At 42.6% G+C, this 16,858-nt stretch overlaps 1 protein-coding gene across 3 annotated transcripts; it reads right to left on the bottom strand.

The window, feature by feature from the left end:
* Positions 1–217: 217 nt before the first annotated feature.
* On the bottom strand, positions 218–15,598 carry ark2n (arkadia (rnf111) N-terminal like PKA signaling regulator 2n). 3 transcript variants are annotated; one of them, XM_045692735.1, is made up of 5 exons: positions 15,239–15,493; positions 11,901–12,777; positions 1,527–1,718; positions 837–948; positions 218–478 (listed from the first exon to the last, which is right to left on the bottom strand). In XM_045692735.1, exons 2-5 carry the CDS (start codon positions 12,709–12,711, stop codon positions 280–282), a joined length of 1,314 nt encoding a protein of 437 aa, XP_045548691.1. In that variant the 5' UTR covers positions 12,712–12,777; positions 15,239–15,493; the 3' UTR covers positions 218–279. The 3 variants fall into 3 exon arrangements, with proteins under 3 accessions (XP_045548691.1, XP_045548693.1, XP_045548692.1); XM_045692737.1 differs by lacking the exon at positions 1,527–1,718 and having other exon boundaries at positions 15,239–15,579; XM_045692736.1 differs by lacking the exons at positions 218–478; positions 837–948; positions 1,527–1,718 and adding an exon at positions 2,338–6,101 and having other exon boundaries at positions 15,239–15,598.
* Positions 15,599–16,858: the final 1,260 nt, after the last annotated feature.

Here is a 16,858-nt window from a genome sequence, read left to right as displayed (position 1 = left end):
GCTTTGATATAAGGTTCTACAGTAGGTTAATAACATCAGAGGAAGTCCATGAGGCTGCGTCTCTAATTACACCATACTCCCTATATAGCTCACTCCATTTCACCAGAGCCCTATGAGGTATAGAGAATAGTGCGCTATATAGGGAATAGGGTGTCATTTGAGATGCAGCCCATGAGTCACAGGTGGTGGCTGTACCACTCAGGAAGGGCCTTTGCCATGGTGGGGAGAGGCTGGAGGAAGAGGAGAGGGGAGTAAGGAAGTCTTCAGTGCACGAGTTGCTCAGAGTAGGTATTTGTGTCTAGTGTCCTCGTCCAAAGTGAGGTCCACTACCTCTGGAGGGGACACCCAGTTGGGCTGGGGGGAAACAGTAGTCCAGAGCTGGGAGGATTGCCTCGTGCTGTTGTTGAGCTGCTCCAGTGAGTTGGGCTTCCAGGCAGAGGACAGGCTCTGAATTACCCCGCCCCGAGGATGGGCACATCTGTTAAGAGAAAAGGCACAATAACACAACAAGGACATTAGAGCAATGTTAGAGAAACATTAGGGGAACAACATTGTACTGACGACTTAGTAATGAAAAATGTTTGTTCATTGCAGTGCACCAGTTCCATGACAGTCCCAAGCAGCCATTGCCTTTATGAGCTGTTGACGGTGTTGGTGTTACACAGTAAAACTATATTGACTGTTTTGTTGCGGCAATAAAACATGACTGCATGACCATAACTCTTAAAGTAACATGTTGTAGAGCAACACCATATAAGGATTACAGTTTTGTAGTGGTTGTAGTGCAGGCAAATCTGCCCTCGACGTGTGTTGCAAGTTATGCTTTCTGAACTCACCTTGTGTTTTCTTGCACTCCTACTATTTCTACCTCACTGTCTGTGGAGGGGATGTTGATGTGGCCCTTGTGCTGAGGGGGTTCCCTGTGGGCCAGCTCTGCCTCCATGTGACCTGCAACACAACAACACACAAGACATTTTAGAACGTATAGGGACATGTAGAATAGCAGTACACCTCACGGACACAGACATTAACAAAAACAAAAGTCGTTGAAAAATGATGCAATCCACACATCTTCTGGAAGTTTTATGGACACAAATATCAGGTTTACTCTTCATTGCAGCAGATATCTATGTACATTTACATCTATGTCAATTGACCAACTGAATTTCTATGAAATATGTATACAGCAAGACAAAAAATAAAAGGCAAACAGAAAAAACGCATTTGCAGCACCTGAAAGGAAAACACCTGTACTGTAGACAGCCTGTATCATTTCTGCGTCGAACTCCTAAGATCCCCCTTTTCAACCGTGGAGCACAGTACAAAACTTATGTTTTATTCAACTGATCTTCCACCATGTTTTCATCTCTGAGATGTTGGTTCCTAGTACCTAGGCTACTGGCTGCACTAACATTATCCCTGCTAAACAATCTCCTTGCACCTGTCAAACTGTTAGCGGATTATACAGTAAGTCTTCCCAGAGAAAGTAGACATTTTCAGTGTGATACACTGGGTTTGTAACTGACCTGCTGAGAGAGAGCACAGATGCTGTACTCTTACTGCCCCAGAGTTTGCTGCCATATCCTGGTCCCTGTGTGTTTTTAGCCTTTCATGTGTTATCACGGTGGTCCGGCGCACTCGCTCCGCAGTCACACTTAAGTTCTCCTGGTTAGAATCAGTGTCTGAAATATCATAGTGGCACACTACGGGAGTCCCGTCTGTAGAAACAGAAAACACTTCATTATTCAAACCATGTCGACTCTCGGGTTAGTGAACTTCAGTGCTCACAGTAGAAAGTAGCTACCTCCATTAGCACAATAATTGCATTGCTAGTATAGCAGCTCATGATAGGATTTCAGCCTTGGTATCTGAGTAGATCAGAGACATACATACCCTCACCCTACAACTTCCAATATCTTATTTGATATTCCCGACTGCTAAATGCCACCTGCCATGCATGATGAATGAAATAAAACATTTCAGCTGTAAATATATTTGTTGCCAGACAATTAACAAGTTAGGTTGAATAGTAATAATTTAACTAATTGACTCGTAATAAATCATTAGCATATAGCAAATATGCCTACATAACTGCTTTGTTTTGCTCAACTGTAAATGCTTGCATACAATATCTAGGCTATGAGCCTTATTCAAAATGTCAAAATGACTGATGTCAAACTGAAGATGTTCAGAATTCATAGAATGTGTATAATCTGTGCCCAGAGTTAAATGTGTAATTGGCACATCTGATGTGCAACTATAGCCTATTCTAATGTGTGTTTTATGCATGACCTACTGATATATAGTCTGCAATTAACTCATAAACAGATTACATAATTTATTTTGGGTATCCTTTTTAATGCTTTTCAAATAACAGCCATTCACAAAAAAAAAATACCAACGGATGCAATCATTACAAACAACTAAAAATCCGAAATGTTCTTTATACAGTTCAAAACGTTTAATTATCATGTGTATGCAATAAAGCAAGTAAACAATTAAGCAGCAGTTTGACCAGTTATCAAAAACAAAAAAAACGCTCCAAAAAAATAAGATAAAATGTAACAAAGGGTTAACTTAGTTATGTTGTAGAAAAACCCTGGTAGAGTATTGGGGGACATGCGTCGGTCGAGTGTCTGCTCTGTTCTACCCTGTAAGAGAAGTCAGTTACACATAGCCTAAGCCACATGCCCGAGGGTCATCTAGACCAGGGTTTCGCAACCTCGGTCCTGGGCACCTTCCTGTGTAGTGCTAGGGCAAAAACCTGCAACAAGAGGGAGGCCCAGGACCAGGTTTGGGAAACTCTGATCTAGACAGCATACTTTGAGAGCACAGACAGTGCAGTATGGGAGTCAAGTCAAGAGCAAAATGGGCACCAGTGTTACAGTGGATGCCAGGCACTCAAGTCTAATACAGCCACAAAGTCATACTGACTAAACACCCATTTCTAAAATGTATCTTCTTAAAAATCTGATTTTAAACCTAACCTTAACCAACTTTAACCACACTGCTAACCTTTTCCAGGCTGGTCAGGATTAGGAACAACTCCTGGTCCTCATAACCAGTGAAGATAAAAGGAGCTTCAAAGTATTGGGGACAGTGACATGTTTTTGCTTCTGTACTCCAGCACTTTGGATTTGAAATGATGCCTATGCAGGTTAAAGTACAGACTGTCCAGCTTTAGTTTGAGGGCATTTTCATCTGTATCGGGTGAACCGTTTACAGAATCACATCACCTTTTTGTACATAGTCACCCAATTTTAGGGGACCAAATGTATTTGGACAATTCACTTATATAAAGTAGTCAAAGGTTTAGTATTTGGTCACATTCCGAGCACACAATTACATTAAGCTTGTGACAACACAAACTTGGATGCATTTGCTGATTGTTTGGGTTACAAATTATTTTGTGCCCAATAGAAAATAGTAAATAATGTATTGTGTTATTCTGGAGTCACTTTTATTGGAAATAAGAATAGTTTCTAAACATGTCTACAATTAATGACAAAAAGTGCTGTAATTTCTAAACAGTTGACCCAATGTGGATGAAAATACACAAATGAAAGCTGACAGTCTGCAGTTTCCCCTCAGTCATTGTAAATCCAGTGCTGGAGTACAGAGCCCCACCACCAAAAGAAAAAGTGTCACTGTCCCAATACTTTTGGAGCTCACTGTAAACCAAGATTCTCTCTTTGGTAAACAATCTTGTGTGTTGTATAGCTTCATTTAAACTCTGCATCATTGGAAAAGAGCTTGTAAGTAAACATTTCACTATAAGGGCTACTACACCTGTTGTACTCGGCGCATGTGACAAATACAATTTGATTTTAATACCGGTCCCCAATGGAAAATGACCATTTGATGCACTTGTAAAAATCAGGCTCTTTTCAGTGAGCTGCTGACATGATACAATACTGTGGTAAACAAATGGAAGACCATTTACAGTACTGGGATCCAAACAGGACAAGGCGGCAAACTAAATATGTCAGATGAACTGTGCGTCATGAATTTGAAGGCAGGAGACGAGAGCTGGACCAAGTCCTGTTAACATAAAACCAAAAGGAAGTTGTCACTCACTACAATTCATGAGCATACGAGCAAAGGTTAACCTTGCACACACAGGCTAATAAATTATTCTTTGACATTTGCACATACACATGAAGGGAAGTTCACATGCAAACAGTAAAACTTTAAGCAGATTAAACAGTGTGGAATTGAGAACTGTGTAGCTATATTGTATATGCAGTACATTTTCATGTGCAAATTACAATGCTCCAAAAGACCACTGCCCTATTGAATATGCTTCCAGCTATGTTCCTTTAGCTATGTCCTGGATGTGTAGGTAGTGTTTGAAGAAGTTATTCTTGATTTTATAAGTAGCTGGAGAAGGTTATTCAGACTCAAGCAATCACAGGATCTGAACTAGAAAAGGCTACATTGTCACCTGTATGTTATGCAGGCCTATGTAGAAACCAGTAATCATTAACATGCGCTATATTTCTCTGGAGCCCTAACTGTATATTGATAGTGTGAAACCTGGTTTCAGTTTGATAAAAGTCATATCAACACAACTACTATTCAAAAAAAATGTTTTCAAAAAGGCCAAATTTGCTTTAAGCACAGGCCAGATTGGCAGACAAACCATTTTACGGATATGGACAGACATGAGGCTCTTGATGTGTTAGCTCCTATTCAGCACAAAAGATCCCACAACCACGATATCCACACACACAAAAAAAAAAAAGTCTCTCTCCACTGCCATCATAGTATTAGGCCTAATCTTTCACAGTCTCAGTGCTACCACAACAGAAGTTTAGGTCAAATAAAAAAATTATACTTCTCTACCTACATGTAAAAGTTTAACAAATGTTCTGATTTGGACATCCAATTTCAAAGAATCATATGGGGCTGAATATATTGCGTTAAGAATGTAATGCTCCCTAGAATGTTTAATGTTTGTAAAGCTATGCCACTAAAATAAAAGGCTGTGAAAATATTAAGTATTTAAATCAATTACTAACCCAGTGCCCAGAGGATGTGGCTTTAAGTAAAATGGCACTATGACAACGTTCTTATTCCCAGCATTCCGTATGACAAGGCACATGCCATGAAGCAGCCCCCTGCACAAGTGACTGTCTGGGGTTCTGTAACGAACGGTATTGTATGAACTGACACAGTATGTTAGCTGGTAAACATGTATACTCTTGGAATAGGCATACTGAAAGCAATACAATGAGAGCCCTGACTTGACAGTCGGTCGATAAAATATGCATTGTCCATGATGCATTTTTTTCTATAAGTTGCAGTTATAGTAAATTGGCTCCAGGAACCAATTAGATTTTTAAAAAACGCATTCAAAAGACTTAGATCTCACAGTGATTCAGCACCCACAGCTGCCATGAGCCACAAAGCTCATGGAGGACTTGAGTGTCACAGTCAAGGCCATGCTTATCATGTTAATTATGTAATAACACACATATTAGGGACTTCCAGTAGAATTGGAGGGTGGGTGATTTAAACCCCCCCCAAAGAAAGTAGAAATCAGATAAGCACATTTGCCATCATCACCATATGTGTGATGGTACTGGAACTTTATCCATTTGGAAAATACAGCACTAAACCACTCCACAAGTCCAACAAGTGAATCTATACGTTCAAGAGGCTGGGGTCTGGAACATCCAGATTTCCATTTTGGGTAGCCACAGGCACTACATCAGGCAGGGTGTTGTTGTTGAGGGGGTCGGGGGCCATGCTGCTCATGGTGACGTTGGCGTTCTCCCGGGCCAACATGTACGCCGCCATTGTCTCCTGCGACTCAGAGGAGGGCAGGAAGGAGCTGGACGGGCGCGGCGCCCTGTGGCGGTGCCGATGGTGCCGCCCGGGGGCGTCGCTCGAGTGGATGGATGAGTCGACGCTGTCGTCCGAGTCGAGGCGCGTCAGCTTCTCCATCCAGACGCGGAAGCGCTCTTCTGTCTGCCGCTGCATCACAGCGAAGCGAGTCATGGCCTCCTCCAGCACGCTGCCAATGCTGTTCCTGTCCCACGAGCCGCCGCCGTCCAGCAGGCCCTGCATCTGAGCGCTCACTCCGGATCCCTCCGCAGCTTTAAAGACATTGAGGCCAAGCCATAAGAAACACAGTAGCACTTCATGTTCGCTGGTGGACTGTTTGTTTTATTTATAATTATTAAAAAAATAGAAAAATGACAAGTTTTGTTGACGTGCAGATCGACTTTTTCATGCTGATGGACTACGTTCATGCAGTTGTAGCAGTCAGGTCTGTGTACGGAATGCAGTAATGGTTGATAAAATGGAGTCCTATAGATCCACTATAGACAGAACTTGGTGTTAAGAGATTTAGTTGCTGTAACTCATTGTAGCAAGTGTTTACTGAAGATTAACCGTGCATAGTTTGTGATAAGATAAACTTTGTGGTTGTTTAACTATGTACGCACCTACAGCGTAAGAAATAACCCAGACAGACACAGCACCAGGCACCATGGTTTTGACATTTCTCCTTGGACATCAAATGTACTTAAACAAGCTAGATATGACTTATTTGAACTAGCAACAATTTCAAAATGCGATTCACATAAAAGATGTCTACCTACGCACATCTAGAAGAGTTATGCAGTTGTGGTAATCAAGGAAAGCGTGAAGGGGGAAAATGTCAGTTACAGCTGACTATTGCCATGTTCTCTACAAATTATCTTACAAACTACAATAGCCCTGCTTGAGTGCAGGCAGAGCATTGCACCACCATCTCCATGTTATGGAAGTGATTTAACCCAGTCTAAATTAGAACAACAACAGCGCTACCTCAAACTAATATCAATGTTGTCACCCCAATGCCAAGATGCAATGTCAAAACCCACTTTATCAAACCAGATAGCAACATCACTGACATACCAATGGAATACCAAGTCTTAGAAACAGAGGAAATAACTCAATATAAAGTCATGAGTTTAAAGCAATATAGATCTTCATTTGATCTACAGTACTAGTTTTACTGTATTTGATCCATTGTACTAATTGAAGTTGAGCAACATATCCTTAATGTAAAACAAATCTTTCCCTCCAATTATCAGGAAATCAAGTCACAGGGAAGTCAAACACAAGGGCCACCAATAAAACAATGTACAATTAACACAAAAACATAAGATAATTAATCTTAAGTGTGTTGTTAAATACATCCTAGCCTATGATAGATTTTTTTGCTAACTTCGAGAAGATGCTGTGGTTAACTAATGCATTTTGAAATGAGGACATCATAAAATGGACACCGCATTCCCAAACACAGCAGGTGAATCAGGTGCCTATTACACTTGAAGCATCTGTTTAACAGAAATCCAGAGCCTTGACAAACAACTACAACGAAACCTACTGTGCTGAAAACAGGCACAGCTTCAGTCGAAGACACTGGACTGGAGCCTAGGGGAATCTCAAAAGGGCCACATTCAAATAATTCAACAGAAGTTCTCAACCGAACCAGCACGATAAGGTGCTACGTGGCACGGGTATGATGAATTAATGGAAGGCTCTGGGGATGGAGAAATCTCATTCCATTAATCCTCAATCTCTATTTTGCCCAAGGATAGGAAGAAGTCAATCACATTACAATGGACAGTGGAGCCTTCGATGTGAATGACACATTTACTACTATGTTTATGTCACAGCTTTGAGATACTCCTACTGTATGTTTATCACAAGGTTACTACCACACAGTAAGGTCATACACTGTTGTAAAAAACAGCTCGCTATGGCAGCACAGACTTGAAAAGTAGAAGTAAAACAATGACCCAATTGTAACAATCAGTAAATGGTATCTACATTCCACACAACATGCAAACAATGACAGAGTTTAAAAAGAACACTTCCTACGGGTGGATTACGTGGTGAAGACATGATGGGTTGTAACCTTCAAAATGCATGGTGAATGGAGACAAATCAGTTATTAAAACAATTAACATTCAGTGATGCCTGTGCTAGAAGCCATTGAAGATTAGCAAACATTCATAAACAGAAGCGTCAGCGTGTTTGCATTGGCCGGGGATGCTATGGTTACTCGACATCTCTGGTAAACGTATGTGAAATGATTCATGTGAGATGTCCGTGGCAACTGTTTATAAGAAATTGTCTAAATTACCTGTGATGTCTGTAGTAAATTGTGATTATTACCTTATGGTACACTAAATGTGGGTTACTTGGAATCCCTTTAGTACATGGGTCTTTCTATAGACTAGGGTACCAGGATTTCCTATGCTGGAAAACTTGTTACAGCTGTTAAGTAATTGATAAGCCATTTTTTTCATGTCATTGCATTAAGGGGGGAAAATACAGTAGCCATTTTACATAAAATTCACAAGTTGATTTTAAACCCGTTTATCCCTTTCCCATGATTGGCATCTTGACGGATTTGTCTAAAAATCATGTGACAAAACATTACTTTTCTGTCCTCGCATTTATGGCAGTGTAAGTTGTCCATAAATCATATATTTTTCATTAATTAGTTCAATTAGACATTAAAACCTGTAGTTGTTCTGTATAGAGATTTCAGAACTGCAATGTAACTACTTAAAAATGTTGTGTCTCCTTGTGTAATGGGGTGAAACCAGTTTATGGGCACACAAATCTCCCAAAAATGTATGCGATTGAAAAATCGAATGCTTCTAACAGAAAGAGTCACCTTACCTTGATACTGAAAATCTAAAGCGAGAGTCATTAACGTTGTTCTTCAATAATTATGCATAATACATGTTGGATGCACATTTGGTGTCCAGCTGTTTAATTATGCTGAGATATTTTCACACATCTGATCCAGGAAGGAATTTTCTGAATGACAGTCAAATGATGAACAGCTGTTGTGATAGTGTATGTGATGAAACAGCCCAAGTGCTGGAAAAAAAGGTTTACGCAAGAAATGGCCAAAATATTTAGGGTCTCTCATTCCTTACGCTGGTGAAGACCGTTGAGCCTGGATCTACATTGGATCTAATGGAGAATTGATGTTGATAATCTGTTGTCTGCTAGATTTAGAGAAGGGTCTCATTAGATTTAACAGAGTAATGAGTATGTTTTAGTGCCTTGGATTGGACGAGTCTACTGTTTGCAATTGCATAAGATGGGTGTTGCACAGTTGTCTAACTCTATTCCTGTTCATTATTCTGGATATAATGACAACAAATTACATGATCTGGTAATGAAATAACATGACAAATACATGTTAGTTTCCATGATACACCTGCAATGTTAAGCAATACAATGGGCTTGAAGCAGCCTACCTAAACCTGAAGAACAGATATTCAAGTATTGGAATATGCCTACCTTAAAAAATCAGACATTTACTAGAATTTGGTGCTTGAAAAGTCCTTGTAAATTGTAGCCAATTTATAACTTCTCCTGCTCCCTGATAATTATCTGTGATTTCCTTTTGGATCCATTTTGTGAGAGACGTGGCCACTTCTGTTTCTTTCCAACCACTTCAATTGATGGGTGTTGCGCTACTCTGTTGCGGTAAAACCACGTGCAGTGACTATGAAGACGACAAGATCGAATGCTGGCATCAACTTGGCTTTCCATACAAATCCTTCCATTATAAAAGGAACTGGGGTTTTAGCCACTTTCTCATGATAAAAACAGCCTGGCTTTATTGTGTGCGCCTGCGTCGGCCACATAGGACACAGAAAAATCATGCATTCATCCACTTCATTTGCCTAGTTAAATAAAGGCTACATTATTTTTTCTTTTTTTAAATAGTCAGGCAAGTCCACAGTATTCTCACATTTTAGAATATCATTTTAATATCAATGCCTAAAAAAAATGCATTATTCTTAAAGTGGTAATGGCCTAGTTTGACAGTTCTATATTATGCCCTATATGTTCAATTATATAAATTATACAATTGTATAACACAGATCCTTGAAAAGTACAATAAAGTGCTTGAAAAAGTCTCTGAAAGACCTTGAATATGACTTGCCAATGTCTGCATAAACCCTGCTTTAAGGATGTATAGTCCTGTTGTAGTATATATGTAGAGTTATGGGGCAATTGGCATATTCATCCAAGTACACATGTGGAACTGCATAAAACTTATTTTTATTTCAACCCATATTGAAATGTTTATCCCAACGTCACACATTGGCCCCATTATTTATAGAAAGACCCAAATGCATTAAACATGGGATATACAGTGTCTCCGGTAAGTAGTCAGACCCCTTTACTTTTTCTACATTTTGTTGTTACAGCCTTATTATAAAAATGATTAAAATTGCCACCCCCCTCAATCTACACACAATATCCCATAATGACAGAGCAAAGACAATGCATTTTCAAAAATAAAAAAATAAACTAAGAATAAAAACTGAAATATCACAAAGTATTCAGACCCTTTACTCAGTGCTTTGTTGAAGCACCTTTGGCAGCGATTACAGCATTGAGTCTTCTTGGGTATGATGCTACCAGCTTGGCACACCTGTATTTGGGGAATTTCTCCTATTCTTCTCCGCAGATCCTCTTAAGCGCTGTGAAGTTGGATGGGGAGCGTTGCTGCACAGCTATTTTCAGGTCTCTCCAGAGATGTTCGATCTGGTTCAAGTCCGGGCCCTGGTTGGGACACTCAAGGACATTCAGAGACTTGTCCCGAAGCCACTCCTGCGTTGTCTTGGCTGTGTGTGTAGGGTTGTTGTCCTGTTGGAAGGTAAACCTTTGCCCCAGTCTGAAGTCCTGAGCGCTCTGGAGCAGGCTTTCTTCAAGGATCTCTCTGTACTTTGCGCCGTTCATCTTTCCCTCGATCCTGCCTAGTCTCCAAGTCTCTGCCGCTGAAAAAAATATATATATTCCCATAGCATGATGCTGCCACCACCATGCTTCAGCATAGGGATGGTGCTAGGTTTCCTCCAGACGTGACACTTGGCATTCAGACCAAAGAGTTCAATATTGGTTTCATCAGGCCAGATAATCTTGTTGTTCATGGCTTCCGTCTGGCCACTCTACCATAAAGGCCTAATTGGTGGAGTGCTGCAGAGATTGTTGTCCTTCCAGAAGGTTCTCCCACACCCACAGAAGGACTCAAGTTCTGTCAGTGACCATCGGGTTCTTTGTCACCTCTCTGACCAAAGCCCTTCTCCCCTGGTTGTTCAGCTTGGCCAGATCTTTGAAGTCTTGGTGGTTTCAAACTTCTTCCATTTAAGAATGACAGAGGCCACTGTGTTGTTGGGGACCTTCAATGCTGCAGACATTTTTTGGTACACTTCCCCAGATCTGTGCCTCGACACAATCCTGTCTTAGAGCTTAACAAACAATTCCTTTGACCTTTTGGCTTGGTTTTTGCTTTGACATGCACTGTCAACTGTGGGACCTTATATAGACGTGTGTGCCTTCTCAAATCATGTCCAATCAATTGAATTGACCACAGGTGGACTCCAATCAAGTCCTAGAAACATCTTAAGGATGATCAATGGAAACAGGATGCACCTGAGCACAATCTCGAGTCTCATAGCAAATGGTCTGAATACTTATGGACATAAGGTATTTGTTTGTTTTTGAATACATTTGCAAACACTTTAAAAAAAAAAACTGCTTTCGCTTTGTCATTATGGGGTAGTGTGTGTAGATGAGGATATATATACATTTTTTAATCCATTTTAGAATAAGGCTGTAACGTAACAAAATATGGAAAAAGGGAAGGGGTCTGAATACTTTCTGAATGCACCGTATGTGTGGTGAATATTACCCCGTGTGGGTTGGGTTCGGTTAAATGTGTCTGGTGGTGATTGTTACCTGGGATGTCTGTGGTGATTGTTACCTGGGATGTCTGTGGTGATTGTTACCTGGGATGTCTGTGGTGATTGTTACCTGGGATGTCTGTGGTGATTGTTACCTGGGATGTCTGTGGTGATTGTTACCTGGGATGTCTGTGGTGATTGTCTTGCCGCCTGATGTCTCGTCGTCGTCTTCAGAGGAGCTGGTGCTGGAGTCACAGGTGAGGTCGCTGTCGCTCGTACTACTGTCCTGCAGCAGGTTGTATTTCTTCCTTGCCGCCGCCTCACGCTTCTGCCTAAGCAGCCGAATACGCTCCTTGTGCTTTTGGCTCCGGTGACCTTTGACTTTAGCCAGCCGGCCGTTGGTCTGCTTCTCGACGCCTGCTCCTCCCACCACAGCGGGCTGGCAGCGGTTTTTCTTGGCTGCCATTGTGTTGGTGGACATCTCGCTTTCAGAACGTGAACGACGGGACTTTCGCCCACTTGATGCAGATGTTTGACCCCCTGCTGCAAGCCTGGTGTCGGCCCCGGGCTCTGTGGAGCCCCCCTCCACTGTCGCACGTGAGGCGGATCTCTCCTCACCAGAGGAGAGTGTGTCTGAGTCGGCCAGGTGGCCGCTGGAGGAGGGCGAGAGCATGCAGGGGTTGGAGGAGTCGCTCTCGTAGGCACGGCCCGAGGTGGGCTTGTCGCTGCAGGTGGAGGCGTGCGGAGACTCAGGGGAGTTCCTTCTCAGCTCCATCATGAGGCAGGGCATGGAGAGAAGGCTGGGCTCACCCTCAGTCTGCAGGGGGCTGTCCCCCTCCTTTTCTCCTGGAGGAGAGCTGGTGGTCTCTGTTTTAAGGGGCTCCTCCTGCTCCCCCCTGACAGCAGCAGCTGACCCCCCCTGCACAGGGCACTCTGGGAAGATCTCAGCATCCACAAACTCCTCTGTCTTCTCAGTGTCTGCCATCTTCATGCTAGTTGAGCGTAGGGCCCCGTGGTCTGACTGTTTTAAAACAGGTGGGCCAGGACAGGAACTCACCTGGAACAACAATACACGATATCAGAGATTTAACTTTGGTTCAAAAAGACCTACTCTTGCACCCACTATAATATTGATATATCTTTAAGACTGAACACATTAGAAATGAATCATCCACTTGCAGGATCTTTAAAATGACGCAGTACAACAGACCGATTTATGAAAGGTGTAGCTCAGTGTTTCCCAACTCTGATCTTCAAGTACCCCCCCCCCAACAGCACACATTTGTCTTGTAGCCCTAAACAAACATACCTGATTCAACTTATTGAGGGCCTGATGATTAGTTGACAAGTTGAATCAGGCATGTTTGACAGGGTCAACAATAAAAAGGTGTACCTTTTGGAGGTACATGAGGACAGGAGATGGGAAACACCGAAAACGTTTCAACAGTACCAAAAGGCGATTTAGCACTAATTAATCTGGCTGCATTTACAGCTGTAGTGGGGGTGTGTTTACATTTTAGTCATTCAGCATACGTTCTTGCACAGAGCAACTTACATGAGCTATTAGGGTTAAGTTTACTCACAGGGACAGACCGATTTTTCACATAGTCGGCTCTGGGATTTGAACAAGCAACCTTTCGGTTACTGGACTAATGCTCTTAACCGCTAGGTTATCTGCCGCCCAAAAACCAATAATGAATCAAAAGGGTAACATATGGGTATTTGGTAGCATTCTCACATAAGGAAGGTTATCACCTAGATGCTGGCAACATCTGTTCTACTGGTTTAACTTTGAACCCCCACATGTGGTCAGCTTACAAATATCAGCTGGTTCCAAACATATGTTACCATCGTGTGGAATGTTGGTCACATACCTGTAGGGAGAAGACACCTACAAATAGTGAGCTTCTTTCAAACTGTATCATTACATTTACATTTAAGTCATTTAGCAGACGCTCTTATCCAGAGCGACTTACAAAATGGTGCATTCACCTTATGATATCCAGTGGAACAACCACTTTACAATAGTGCATCTAAATCTTTTAAGGGGGGGGGGTTAGAAGGATTACTTTATCCTATCCTAGGTATTCCTTAAAGAGGTGGGGTTTCAGGTGTCTCCGGAAGGTGGTGATTGACTCCGCTGTCCTGGCGTCGTGAGGGAGCTTGTTCCACCATTGAGGTGCCAGAGCAGCGAACAGTTTTGACTGGGCTGAGCGGGAACTGTGCTTCCTCAGAGGTAGGGGGGCCAGCAGGCCAGAGGTGGATGAACGCAGTGCCCTTGTTTGGGTGTAGGGCCTGATCAGAGCCTGAAGGTATGGAGGTGCCGTTCCCTTCACAGTTCCGTAGGCAATCACCATGGTCTTGTAGCGGATGCGAGCTTCAACTGGAAGCCAGTGGAGAGAGCGGAGGAGCGGGGTGACGTGAGAGAACTTGGGAAGGTTTAACACCAGACGGGCTGCGGTATCATGAATCATGAACTCTTCATTGCTCAAATTCACAGCATTCCACCAAAATACACCTAAACTTAAGATAGATGTGGCCCAGCTGGTAGACTGTCGTTGAATATATTACCCAAAGTTGTGCTATGGTGCTTTCAAGACAACTGGGAACTTGGGGGGGAAACAGTCTAATCATGACGTCAGATATATTCAGGTTGGAGCTCTAGAAAGATGCCCGAGTTTCCGACTTGGAATTCCCAGTTGGAGCTCGTTTTTGTCTGAATTCCCAGTTAATTTCAATGCACTGAAGTCGGATATTTCAGAGTACCCCAGTTGTTTTGAACGTGGCATTATAACAGTAGTTATGTGGCTTCATATAATGGTGTCATAACACCACTGTGTGGGCAACAACGAAACTCAAGTCCGGGGATCTTTGCGCCACACCTTCCAGTAGCCCAGGAAAAGAGCAAGCTCAGACAGAGCCTCATCTATCAAGTATGAAAAACATCACTGACCGTTTTAAAACAAAAAACGAAATGTTAACCTACGTAGCTACCTGGATTGCTAGCTCGACAACATAACTATCAAACAATTAAACGGCACTATCAACTGGCTGGCTAGCAAGCAAAACATATTGAAGCTAACGTCAACTACGCTAAACATAAAACAGACCAGTATCGCGGAAGCTGGCTTCCTTCATCCTTTACTAGCGTTAGCTATCTAGCTTGATGGTAGCTTATCAGTCTGGCTAGGTAGCTAGCTAACAGGGAAAATATTTAGGCAATATATGGTGAGGGCTTCGTTGGCCATCGAGCTAGCTATGACTAACGACGTTAGCTAGTTTGCTAAGCAAGTTTTCCATAAAACGAGTTGGAGTTGCTAGGGGGATTTCTAAACATAGTCCACCATCCATGCATGCATTTGTGATACCGCTCGCACGAACTCGATAGGCAGCTAGTTAGCTACCTAAAATGGAAGCGACGTATGCTAACGACGATTCCATTTTAACGCAGCCCAGCAGCTAGCCAGCCAGTTCGCACTGACGGCGTAGCTAAATTGCTAGCTAAACTAGCAACTTACTTGTGTATTACGTTATACGCTTGTTTCTTCAGTGTCCGACTTCTGTGACATCTTCATTAATTTGAACGTATCACGCATGCGAGACATACAACTAATAAAGTAAATTTGGCTTGTAAAGTGAACCTTGGTCCACTAACGAATACCAGTTAGCTACTTATTTCAAAATGTCCCCATCAGCCGTTGTTCACATACAAATGTGTGCGTCACTTCCATGCGTGAGTGACATAGAAAAATAATTAGCGCCTCCGTGAGTCTTGGGAGAGGTATGCCGCGTTTAGGACAACTGGGAATAGGGGGAAAAAAACTAACTCCGACTGGGGAAAATCGTTTAACGGTCACTCCGAATTCCAAATCGGAAACTCTGGCATCTTTCCAAAGCTCCGACTTGAAAATCACGTGTGTCATTATTACAACTAGTTTTTATAACATTTTCCGACCAGATAGAACTGCCAAAGGGGGCGCAGTTGCAATCTACTGCAGAGATAGCCTGCAGAGTTCTGTCATACTATCCAGGTATGTGCCCCAATAATTATACTTCTTCTTTTAAAAATCCACCTTTCCAGAAACAAGTCTCTCACGGTTGCAGCTTGTTATAGACCCCCTTCAGCCCCCAGCTGTGCCCTGGACACCATATGTGAACGGATTGCCCCCCATCTATCTTCAGAGTTCGTACTGTTAGGTGACCTAAAACGGGACATGCTTAACACCCCGGCCATCCTACAATCTAAGCTAGATGCCCTCAATCTAACACAAATTATCAAGGAACCTACCAGGTACAACCCTAAATCTGTAACCATGGGCACCCTCTTAGATATCATCCTGACCAACTTGCCCTCTAAATACACCTCTGCTGTCTTCAACCAGGATCTCAGCGATCACTGCCTCATTGCCTGTGTGCGTAATGGGTCCGCGGTCAAACGACCACCCCTCATCACTGTCAAACGCTCCCTAAAACACTTGAGCAGGACTTTCTAATCGACCTGGCCCGGGTATCCTGGAAGGATATTGACCTCATCTCGTCAGTAGAGGATGCCTGGTTGCTGTTTAAAAGTGCTTTCCTCACCATCTTAAATAAGCATGCCCCATTCAAAAAATGTAGAACTAAGAACAGATATAGCCCTTGGTTCACCCCAGACTTGACTGCCCTTGACCAGCACAAAAACATCCTGTGGCGTTCTGCATTAGCATCGAATAGCCCCCGTGATATGCAACTTTTCAGGGAAGTCAGGAACCAATATACTCAGTCAGTTAGGAAAGCTAAGGCTAGCTTTTTCAAACAGAAATCTGCATCCTGTAGCACTAATTTCAAAAAGTTTTGGGACACTAAAGTCTATCGAGAATAAGAGCACCTCCTCCCAGCTGCCCATTGCATTGAGGATAGGAAATACTGTCACCACCGATAAATCTACGATAATCGATCATTTCAATAAGCATTTTTCTACAGCTGGCCATGCTTTCCACCTGGCTATATAAGTCTTTGCTGGGTTATCTCAGCTCACTGCTAACCATAGCAACACCCACCTGTAGCACACGCTCCAGCAGGTATATTGCACTGGTCATCCCCAAAGCCAACACTTCCTTTGGCCGCCTTTCCTTCCAGTTCTCTGCTGCCAATGACTG

The sequence above is a fragment of the Salmo salar genome, chromosome ssa01, assembly GCF_905237065.1.
Source record: "Salmo salar chromosome ssa01, Ssal_v3.1, whole genome shotgun sequence".
NCBI classification, from domain to species: Eukaryota; Metazoa; Chordata; class Actinopteri; order Salmoniformes; family Salmonidae; genus Salmo; species Salmo salar.
This window is presented reverse-complemented; position numbering and strand designations above follow the sequence as displayed.

Coding starts and splice junctions, on each gene's coding strand:
- ark2n (XM_045692735.1), bottom strand. CDS start 12,711: ATGAAGATGGCAGACACTGAGAAGACAGAGGAGTTTGTGGATGCTGAG. Junction 1,719..11,900: donor AATCACCACAGACATCCCAG/GTAACAATCACC, acceptor CTGTTTCTACAG/ACGGGACTCCCGTAGTGTGC. Junction 479..836: donor GGAGTGCAAGAAAACACAAG/GTGAGTTCAGAA, acceptor TTCTCTTAACAG/ATGTGCCCATCCTCGGGGCG.